Here is an 11,277-nt window from a genome sequence, read left to right as displayed (position 1 = left end):
AGGAGGGTCAGAGGGAGGACCCGAGCTGGAAGCAGTCACATGGGCACCGTTAGAGTTAAGTGTCACTTCTGTGCTGCAGAAGAAGGACGATGGAGGGTCTGAGGGGTCTGCTGGTTCTGGTTCTGGTGCTGCTCTCTGTGCCGCGTTCAGGTGAGTCCAGATGTGGAGCTTTCCCTTTAAACCTGCTCAGCAGATGTGAGTCTGCGTCACTCTGTGATGCTTTTGTATCATTTTAACTGACAGTGAATCATATTTGACAACATGGAGGTGATAATGGTAATAATATTAATACATTTTATTTAGAAGCGCCTTTAAAGATCCTCAAGGTTTCCTCACATTAGTGTAACAAAATAAAAACAACTATGGAATCACGATGAAGGGTATGAAATTCTAGATGGTTTTAAGATGTGATTTAAAATTTATTGAGAGAGCTGGTGGTCTGGAGATCTGGTGGAGGTGCATCCAAAGTATGGGCTCTGAGTTTCGTGGTAGTCAGGGGAGCAGGTGGAGCAGACAGAAGGGAAGCTGAAGAAGAGCGGAGCGTACGATGGAGTGAGTATGTATGAAGATCAGGTAAATATGGAGGAACGAGGTTATGAAGCGCTTTGAAAGTGAGAAGCAGGATCTTGAAATTGACACGGAGGTGAACTGGGAGCCAGTGGAGCTGTTTAAGAACTGGTGTTATATGTTCAGTGGATCTAGTTCTGGAAATAAAGCAGCTGTGTTTTGAACCAACTGCAGTTTATGGAGGGATTTATGAGGCAGAGCACAGAGAAGAGAATTACAGTAATCTAAACGAGATGTGACGAGCATGGCGGTACTGTTTGAGGTGAGTGAGGGACGAAGGCGGTTAATATTAGTGATATTATTTATCTGTGCTGTGAAGGACAGAGGGCTGTCGAGGATGACACCAAGACCCTTAACCTGCGCCATCACCTCACAGTAACGGGGTCCTGGGTTCATGTGCACCTGCAGGTCAAGTGATGATTCGGATTTAGGCGTCTACCTGGGAACTGGATAGACTCCCAATCCTGTGGTGCCAAAGCAGATGATGGACGAGCTACATGCACTGAATAAATCTGTTTAAGCTCACATAGCCTAGGTGGCTACTGTGGCACATCATGGGTTCCACTTTGTTATAGTCTGTGTGAACGTGGTTAATACAGACAGTAACGATATCATAGATCAGTATCGTCCCTTCTGTGTTAAGATAGAACTTTATTAATCCCTCGGGTGGGTTCCTCTGGGAAATTCGATACAATTAACGCGACTGTTGCTTACGCCTTCGTTACGTGTCAGCCAGTGTAGCGTAACCCCCCCCCCTCCACACACACACACACACAGTGGACGCAGCTCCTCCACAGAAGGTAGAAGAAATGAAACTGTCAGACCTGAACTCTGCCCCCTCACAAAGATTTGCGCTGCAAACAGACATGAATGACGAGTAAAGACGTTAAAGTGAGCAGCACGTGAATCGCACAACGCTGTGAGGTGCTCGTAGAGAAGCTGCGGGACTAAAAACCTGAAAGCCGTAATAACAGAATCACGTTCTTAACATTGTGTTTTATACCTTTCATCCCACATTTTTATTTTATCATAAAAACTTGAAACAATCACGACCGTGAAGCCCGTGTTCATTCACAGCAGAGTCATGGTAAAAGTTGGTGTGACAATTTCAGTGTTGTACTACAACACACGTGTGACGTTTGTTCCAGCCTGGCCACAGGACGTTCTCCTGGGTCTGGAAGCTGTCGAGAGGACTTCTTGGATCTGCTGAAAACAGAACAGGCCTGAGATGGTTTTAAGTGAAATAAACAGAAAAAACATTCAACTTTCACCAAAAACGGCCTTCAGTGCTCAGTGACTGCTCTTACTGCTTCACACTTCTACTGAATCAAGTTTTTAAGTGCAGAACTTTACTCTGTAGTGAAGTACTTTTACTCCACTACAGAGTAAAAGTACTTTAAGTGGAAGTACTTCACAAAAGGACCACAGCGGCTTGTAGCGTGACGGGTTCGGGTGTTTTCTGTGGAAAACACTCAAAGTGTAGAGTTGTTGGTTCAGGAGATCAGATCTAAATCTGTAAATAATCAACCTGAACAAACACACACACACACACACACACACACACTGTGTTTTAATTGTCACTTTGTCGGATTTTCATTCAGCAACAATCCTCCAGGTTAGCAGTTAGACGGACATCAATGATTCTGACTGTGAGACGAACATTAAACTGTCTTTGTGCTTCGTTTGCTTCTGTTTTTGGAAGTGAGCCTGAAAATTGTGCAACTTTCACTAGAAGCAAAAACGAACTTTCCCCTATGTCGACATCCCCCCCCCCCACACACACACACACACACACACACAAAGACAAACAAAGACTGATTAATCAAATAAAGCATGAAATGAAGCAGACGGCTCGAGCGGAGATGCTGCCTGCACGTGTGCACAGCAGCATGTGCAGCAGTCTCCCAGGCTTTCCTTACTAATGTTGTCTAACATTGCACTCTTCTACATCACAGGTTGGTTATTAGGAGAAAATGTATCTGATGATAAACACTGATGCTGGATTGTTTTTTGTTATTATTATTAGTCCTTTATTTATCCAGGTAAAAGTCTCATTTCCATGAGAGCATGTACCACATAAGTATATAACATTTAAAACAAATACAGTATCCCGTACAAACATGTGAGAAATATACAATAACAGATCAGTTAATTAATCAGATTATAACTGATCTCAGAGCAGTGAAAGCAGAGCAGAAGTTAATCACGTATGTTTAAACGATCAGAAAAAGCTGCTCAGCTTGACCAGCTGCAGACACCGTTTACACCAGCACGCCAGTGAAATCATCAACCAGTCAAGCAGAGTCGTGCCTGTTTCCAACTGACGCCACAAGAGGGCAGTAAGCTAAAGGATGGCTGCAAACAGGCAGTGAGAGAAGCTTTAAGGGCCTGAGGTCGCGTTCACTTTGGCAGGGTGTGAGCACAAGCACTGCTTGCATTGCTTTCAATCTCCCTTAACCTTGATTCCAAAATGAAGCCAAAAATGTGATCTGAATAAATCACAAAACCCTTTGTTGAAGGTTTGAGGACAAAATGTCCCCGTAAACCATAAAGACCATCCATCCATCCATCCATCCATCTTCATCCGCTTTATCCGAGGCTGGGTTGCGGGGGCAGCAGCCTAAGCAGAGAGGCCCAGACCTCCCTCTCCCCAGCCACCTCCTCCAGCTTATCCGGGGGAATACCAAGGCGTTCCCAGGCCAGCTGAGAGATATAATCTCTCCAGCGTGTCCTGGGTCTGCCCCGGGGCCTCCTCCCGGTGGGACATGCCCGGAACACCTCACCCAGGAGGCGGCCAGGGGGTGTCAGATGCCCGAACCACCTCAGCTGGCTCCTTTCGATGTGGAGCAGCAGCTGCTCTACTCTGAGCCCCTCCCGGATGGCCGAACTTCTCACCCTATCTCTAAGGGAGAGGCCAGCCAGCCTTCGGAGGAAGCTCATTTCTGCCGCTTGTATCCGCGATCTCTTCTTTCGGTCACTACCCACAGCTCGTGGCCATAGGTGAGGGTAGGGACGTAGATCGACCGGTAAATTGAGAGCTTCGCTTTTACACTCAGCTCCCTCTTCACCACGACGGACCGGTGCAGCGTCCGCATTACTGCAGCTGCAGCCCCAATCCGTCTGTCGATCTCCGGCTCCCTTCTCCCATCACTCGCGAACAAGACCCCGAGATACTTGAACTCCTCCACTTGGGGCAGGAACTCGTCTCTGACCCGGAGTGGGCACTCCACCCTTTTCCGGCTGAGAACCATGGCCTCAGATTTGGAGGTGCTGATCCTCATTCCCGCTGCTTCACACTCGGCTGCGAACCGTTCCAGTGCGAGCTGGAGGCCCTCACCCGATGAAGCCAACAGAACCACATCATCCGCAAAAAGCAGAGATGAGATTCTGAGGCCACCAAAGTGAAAGCCCTCCGCCACTTGGCTGCACCTAGAAATCCTGTCCATAAAAATTATGAACAGAACCGGAGACAAAGGGCAGCTACAAAGGTAGCGATTCATGGAGAGGAATCGCTACCTTATCGTCGTGGAGGGGTTTGTGTGTCCCTGAGATCCCAGGGGCTATGTTGTCTGGGGGCTTTTGCCCCCTGGTAGGGTCTCCCATGGCAAATTGGTCCTGGGTGAGGGACCAGACAAAGAGCGATTCAGAAGACCCTTATGAAAATACCGTCGAGGGAACAGTTTACCCTGCCCGGGATAGGGTTATCGGGGCCCCGCCCTGGAGCCAGGCCCGGGGAGGATGCCCGAGGGCGAGCGTCTGGTGGCCGGGCCTTGGTCTGTGGGGCCCGGCCGGGCACAGCCCAAAGAGGAGACATGGGCCCATCCTCCCGCAGGCCCACCACCCGCAGGAGGCGCCATAGGGGTCGGGTGCATTGTGTGCCAGGTGGCGGCCAGGAGCGGAGGCCCTGGCGGACTGACCCCCGGCTGCCAACACTGGCAATAGGGACATGGAATGTCACCTCTCTGGTGGGGAAGGAGCCTGAGTTAGTCCGTGAGATTGAGAGGTACCGGCTAGATATAGTCGGGCTCACCTCTACACATGGCTTGGGCTCTGGAACCAGCCTCCTGGAGAGGGGCTGGACTCTGTCCCAGTCTGGAGTTGCCCCTGGTGAGAGGCGGCGGGCTGGGGTGGGTATTCTAATATCCCCTCAGCTTGCTGCCGGTACGTTGGGGTTCTTCCCGGTGGATGAGAGGGTTTGTTCCCTGCGCCTTAGGGTCGGGGAACGGGTCCTGACTGTCATCTGCGCTTATGCGCCGAGTGGCAGTTCAGAGTACCCAGCCTTCTTAGAGTCCCTGGGGGGGGTGCTGGAGGGTGCTCCACCTGGAGACTCTGTTGTCCTGCTGGGAGACTTCAATGCTCACGTGGGTAACGACATCAAGACCTGGAGGGGCGTGATTGGGAGGAACGGCCTCCCTGATCTGAACCCGAGTGGTGTTTTGTTATTGGACTTCTGTGCAAATCACAGTTTGGCCATAACGAACACCCTGTTCGAACATAAGAGTGTCCATAAGTGCACGTGGCACCAGGACGCTCTAGGCCGTAGGTCGATGATCGATTTTGTAATCGTATCACCAGACCTGCGACCATATGTTCTGGACACTCGGGTAAAGAGAGGGGCTGAGCTGTCAACTGATCACCACCTGGTGGTGAGTTGGATCAGGTGGTGGGGGAGGACGCTGGACAGACCTGGTGCACCTAAACGCGTAGTGAGGGTGTGCTGGGAACATCTAGCAGAGGCCCCAGTCCATAAGATCCAAATATAACTGAGTCTGAGTGACTCTTATAAGACGTAATGCTAGTGTTGGATTGTTATGTGTTCTGAATGGACACAAAGTTTCTCCTGTTTTCTCTGATTCGTGGTTGATTTTAAAATATTTAAAAAATATATTTTCTACACAATAATAATGGAGCATGAGGCAAAAATGCTCTTATAAAGATGGCTAAGAACTCAAAGGTGTGTCCGTCATTCATCTTTCCTGTCACCCTTGTGTGTGTGTGATTCTGCAGACTGTGTGAGGTGTTTCACACGCTTCGACCTGAACACAGGTGAGTGTAATGAGGAGATCGGTGAGGTGGACGAAGACGACTGCTGTCAGAACCCAAACTATGGTTACATGGAAACAGACGGACAGTGTGAGTCCTGTGGGTGAGTACACAGACACACACACACACACAGTAAAAACTGCTGATAACTGCTCCTCCACCAACACTGTGTTGTGTGTCTGTTGTGTTTTCAGTCTCCTCAAGTGGTCTTCTTGGTCGTCATGGTCACTGTGCAACGTGCTGTGTGGGCAGGGAGTGAGGCAGAGAAGCAGGAAGTGTTTCGGTATCGACCAGTCAGAGTGCGAGAATGCTCCACTTTCTGAAAAACTGCAGACTGAACCCTGCAATGGCGTCTGCTGCGACGGTACACACAGAAACACACAGAGACGTACACGTTGTGTTTGAATGTGCTAATTACCTGTGTGTGTGTGTGTGTGTGTGTGTGTGTGTGTGTGTGTAGATAAGGGGTGGAGCTCGTGGCTCGGCTGGTCTCCATGCTCAGTCACCTGTGGAGGCGTCGGAGTCAGGAAGCGAAAGCGAGAATGCTCCAGTCCTCCTCAGTGTCGCATGGCTTGCAGCGGTCCTTCAGAGGAAACAGAGAGATGTGCAGCTGAAAACACCTGTCCAGGTAACATTGATGTCATTCATGCTCTCAGGGTTCACAGGCTTATTTGTGTTGAGAGTTTTGGGGGGACAGGTGTGTTTCTGATAAAGGTCAAAGGTAAGTGGTGTGTGTTACTTTTAAAGCGGTTCAGTAAAGTCTTTCCGATACTCAGTTCCCACCTGTCACCTGTCTCTCTGTCTCACCTGTGCGTTTCAGTCCACGGTGGTTGGTCCAGCTGGTTTAGCTGGTCTCATTGTTCTGCTACGTGCATCGCTAAATCAGATGGCGATGTCATCGTTCCCTCCAGGGTGCGACATCGCGCCTGCTCTAACCCCATCCCGTCAGACAACACATCGCCACCTGGCAACAGTTGCCCTGGAGACGCCTTACAGGTGCAGCACTGTAGCGAGCTTCCCAACTGTGCAGGTGAGAGAGGAACCAACTCATGATGTGATCCGAAAAAGGTCAAAATTATCAAATTATCTGAGCTCTTATTGGCTGTCTCTGCAGAGGACGGCAGCTGGGGCGCGTGGTCTCCATTCAGGCCATGCTCAGTCTCCTGTGGGGAGGGGCTGCAGCTGTCAGAAAGGAAATGTGATAGCCCCGCCCCTCGATATGGAGGCAAAGTCTGCGAAGGGCCGAGCACTCAGAGCAAGATTTGTGAGAGTCCATGTCCAGGTAACACACACACACACACTGACAAACACCTGGAGCCTTGGACTGCAACACACTCAGTGACGTTACTGCTGAAAGCCTCCCTGCTGCGTCTCGTCCACGCTTCCTGGACGTCTGAGCAGGATCCCTGTTTGCTGATGTTGTGATGCTGTGGTTTAATGCTCCTTATCGATCTTTTAAAACACAAAAGCTGACGCTGTGTAAAATGTAAATAACAACAGAAGGATTTACAAAAATCATTAACACACATTTTATTTACAACAGAAAACATTCAAAATTAGGTCATTTTCTTTTTATTAAAGTTATTTTATTAAAGTTTTACTCCGCATGCCGCCTCTCCTGGAGTTTGTACGCATGTCAGGTGACATGACAGTTAGTGTTAGCGGGATCTCTGCGTCTCTAACAGTTGACGGGTTCTGGTCTGGTTGGTCGAGTTGGGGCGAGTGTTCAGGTTCCTGCATCCCACAAGGCAGAGCCATTAGAAGGACTCGCCAGCGCGCCTGTTCTAACCCCGCCCCTTCATCCAACCCACCTGGTCAAAATTGTCAAGGTGACAGGCACCAGACAGAGAGCTGCAACCACCTGCCCTTCTGCCCAGGTACACCTGTGTGTTTCCCTACCTGTACAAGTCCTTTATGACTCCCCAGTAAATAAAAGGAGTCAGTAGCGCCCCCTGGAGTCAACACAAAGACAATAACCGGTTTTCCCAACTTTTTAAAAAAAAAAAATCTCTCCATCAGTGAATGGAAGTTGGGGGTCATGGTCGCCCTTCAGTTCCTGTCCTGTTACTTGCGGGCTAGGACTTCATGTATCAGCCAGGAGATGTGACAGCCCCTCCCCTCAACATGGTGGTAGCCCATGTCTGGGAGAAGCACGTCAAACAAAGATCTGCTCAACCAGACGCCACTGTCCAGGTTTGGTACCTCAGCGCAGGTGAAAGGAAAAGACTGCGGCACAAGCTTCTGATTCATGTCCAACTTCTGTGTTTTCAGTGGACGGCGTGTGGTCCGAGTGGTCCGAGTGGAGTGACTGTAAGTACCCGGGCGGGCGAGACATCCGCTGTAGGAAGACTTACGGCAGCCATTCACGAGTGCGCGAGTGTCTCCATCGGGCTCATAACGGGTCCCTCTGCGAAGGTGAAAACCTGACTGAGAGACGAGTGTGCTACCACATCAAAGGCTGCAACAGTGAGTCTGTCCTCAACTTTCAACACATTATGTTGACTTTCTAAAGAAAGGCTGAATGAGCTACACCTCGTGTTTGGAAAGGCGAACGGAACCTGTTAGAGTAACATGGGAGACCGGTGTGGCCTCACTGCTGGAGCCTCTGCTGGCCAGTAGAGGAACTGCAGGTCCTGGTGGCTCACCGGCTTCGTTTTCAGGAGTTTTTGGAGGTTGCTGCTTTCTCATCACATTTTTGTGTTACAGTGAACGGCCGCTGGGAGGCCTGGACACCGTGGAGTCTCTGTGATCCACCCTGTGGCGAAAACTCGGTCCGGTCCAGGAAGAGAATCTGCAAACCTGATTACACCGGCTACAAGTCAGTTTACAGACTGGAAAACAAAGACACAGCAAACCAAATCAAATCTGTCGTGCAGTTAAAAATCCAGTCGGGAGCTAAGATTCTAACATCACAGTGAGAACCTTAAAGTCTGAAGCCTTGTTTCATAGTCGCAGCCACAGTTTAACCAGCTGTGAGCTCCAGGGCATCTTGGATGTTAGGTAATAGATGCTACCTGGGCTAATATCACCTGTGCACAGGCCGTTGTTAAAACGCAGATTTAAAAAAAGAGCAATAACAAAAAGCCAAAGCGTCACGGATGGTAGCTGGCTGTGGTTGAAGTACACGTGAGCTGGTCAGACTAACTCACTTTCACCGCTTCAGTGTTCACTCGGCTCTGTTAAAAACAGGTGAGGGCAGAAGAAGCAGGTTTACACACTTTGGTCATCTTTTGATTCCAACCGCGGTTCGACTTCACTGTGTGAAGGAAGAACATGAGATCCAAACCCAAACAATGCTCACGGCAGAACACAAAACTTACCTTTTAAAATTTCATGACAAATATTAATGTCAGCAAAATATCCCAGAAAAAAGTTTCTGCAAAAAACTGAATGTCTCGTCTGCAGTACATTTCTGCAAACTCCGCTAATCTGGAGGAATAACCTGTGATCTGCAGGCCGTCAGGCAGCAGCGCATTAAAATAGGATGATTCGAACATTTGACATGTTTTCTGCACGTTACTGTGAATAAAATACAGGTTTGCCCCTGCAGCCGTGGTCTCCGGCTTATCCGGGTTCAGGTCGTCAGTTGCTTTGAAAGTGAAATAAATCCAAGTACGACGGTTTTTTAGTGAAACTAGTGTCAAACTGCCGTTCTGCGAATACTACAACGTGTGTTTGTGTGTTTGCAGCCTTTTCCCTCCTCGTTCGTCGGAGAAAGCTTCATTTTATGGGACACCAAATGTCAACTGCGGCCCGTTGCCCGACGGCGAGCAGCAGGACCAGAGCGAGTCCTGCATCAACATCCCCGCCTGTGCCTAACCTCGTACATTACCAACAGTCCAGACGTCTGACTGCAGGCGGAGCTTGTGCTGCTGTTATTAGAATGATGTCGTAGATTACATTTGACCTGTGAAGTCAAAACTTCAGCGGCGTGTTTGTAATGATGATAGTTATTGTAATGGTTTCCAGCCTGGGGCCCAGGTGGCTGATGGGAGCAAAGACGCACACATCCAGCCACACAAATCTAACTTTTGTTGTGAAATGTTGGCTCATTCTACCTGTGCTGAAAGTTTTGGTTCATTAAATGATTTCAAGTCTATTTTGGTCATTTTGAGTCATGACGGAGGATCGAATCCTCTGATGAGCTGCAAATGGATCCAGCTCATTGATACTGTAACCACGACAACAGAGAAGGGCACTTTCATCACAGCAGACTCGAAAACACCAATAACTGCACGATCACTGATGGCAACACAGATTAATTTACTCAAACTGTTGATTCTGTTCATCTGGTGACTCCTTCAGTCTCAGCTGACTGCAGGTTTCCAACCTTATAAGCAGTAGTGACTGAAACCCGCCCACTGAATGAAGCTGGGAGGTCCGTTTATGATCAATATCCAAATTGTCATCACCTCTGATCATTTTGGGATTTCCTTACCTGGATGCCTGAGCATGCATCAGCACATCAATTCACTTTGTTTGCATCAAGGTAATAATAGGTAAGACCTCGGGGGAGGAAGCAAACACTGAAGCTGGTTCAGAGGAAGAGTCGAATGAACAGCAGCTGTTGGTGAAGCTGCTCTGCTTCTCAGATCTGTGCGAAGCAGCACTGTCAGCCTGGAGCTGAAACACAGCTGGAAGTTCTCGCTGTAATCTCGGACTTCTTTGTGCAGGAGGAGCGTTTTCAGGGCCGGACGAAGGTCCTTTAAAATATGCTTTTATAAATCCATCAGCTCTCTGCCAGAGCTTGTTTTCTCTCATCCTCCCTCTCTGAGCCCGTTTCTGTTAAAAGGGAGTTTTTCCTTCCTACTTTCACCGAGTGCTGCAATCATCCGACCGCTCGGTCTCCTAACACTGTATCATCTCTCAGTTCTATATAAAGCACCTCGAGGGGCTGTTATGAATTAATAAAACACCGAACACACACATGTACTTTTACTTCCGTCACTTCCACAGACTTTTTACTGTGCAAAAGTCTCGAGCCTCCCTCACTTTTTCATATTTTGCAGTGATTTTGTGAACCGTGTTCATGAAATACAGAATATCAGTGAGGAAGAGTTTGAATCACACGAACGAGCTGGTGTGAGCACAGTCTCAACTCTGCTTTCTCATAGCTCATCAGTTTATCAAAGAACAGCACTGACGTGCAGCTGAAACCATGACCGCGCCTCCACCATGCGTCACAGACGGCTGCAGACTCACTGTTGGACCTCCTCGGAGCCTCATGACGCTTGAAAGGTTCAAAGGTCAGAGTTCAGCGTAACAAAAACATTGGTCTGAAAACAGTCAGGGCCAAGGACTGGACTGAAAGCCTTCAGCAGCTAAAGAAGTATTGGTCAGCTTAAACAATCACCGAGTCGGCTCTTTGCAAACAGAAAGACATGAGCTGAGGCTCAAGACTTTTGCACAGCAGACTCTGGTTTTCAGGATTGCCTTTGGAATTAATAACAATAACAATAATAATAATAATAATAATGACGATGATGGATTGGATTTATAAAGCGCTTTACAATGCCACTATTCATTCACACACTGAGCCACAGCTGCAGCCACAGCTGCAGCCACAGCTGCCCTGGGGCAGACTGACAGAAGCCAGGCTGCCGTATCATGCCATTCCTGGAAGCATGTGTACAGATCAAAGAAGGAGAGCGCCTTGGTCCCGCCCAC

The 11,277-nt window shown here is 48.8% G+C and overlaps 1 protein-coding gene across 1 annotated transcript; it reads left to right on the top strand.

The window, feature by feature from the left end:
• Positions 1 to 10,178, top strand: LOC146672378 (properdin-like). Its single transcript, XM_085404978.1, has 11 exons — positions 1 to 150; positions 5,575 to 5,713; positions 5,805 to 5,974; positions 6,071 to 6,238; positions 6,431 to 6,640; positions 6,725 to 6,892; positions 7,296 to 7,487; positions 7,630 to 7,803; positions 7,882 to 8,076; positions 8,317 to 8,428; positions 9,300 to 10,178. The coding sequence occupies exons 1-11, from the start codon at positions 90 to 92 to the stop codon at positions 9,427 to 9,429; spliced, it is 1,719 nt and encodes a 572-aa protein (XP_085261104.1). The 5' UTR covers positions 1 to 89; the 3' UTR covers positions 9,430 to 10,178.
• Positions 10,179 to 11,277: the final 1,099 nt, after the last annotated feature.

This window comes from Rhamphochromis longiceps, linkage group LG4 (genome assembly GCF_057381845.1).
Source record: "Rhamphochromis longiceps isolate RC_006_pf linkage group LG4, R_longiceps_female_GT1.1, whole genome shotgun sequence".
In the NCBI taxonomy this organism is placed as follows: Eukaryota; Metazoa; Chordata; class Actinopteri; order Cichliformes; family Cichlidae; genus Rhamphochromis; species Rhamphochromis longiceps.
The sequence above is the reverse complement of the archived record's forward strand: the minus strand, read 5'-3'. Positions and strand labels throughout refer to the sequence as shown.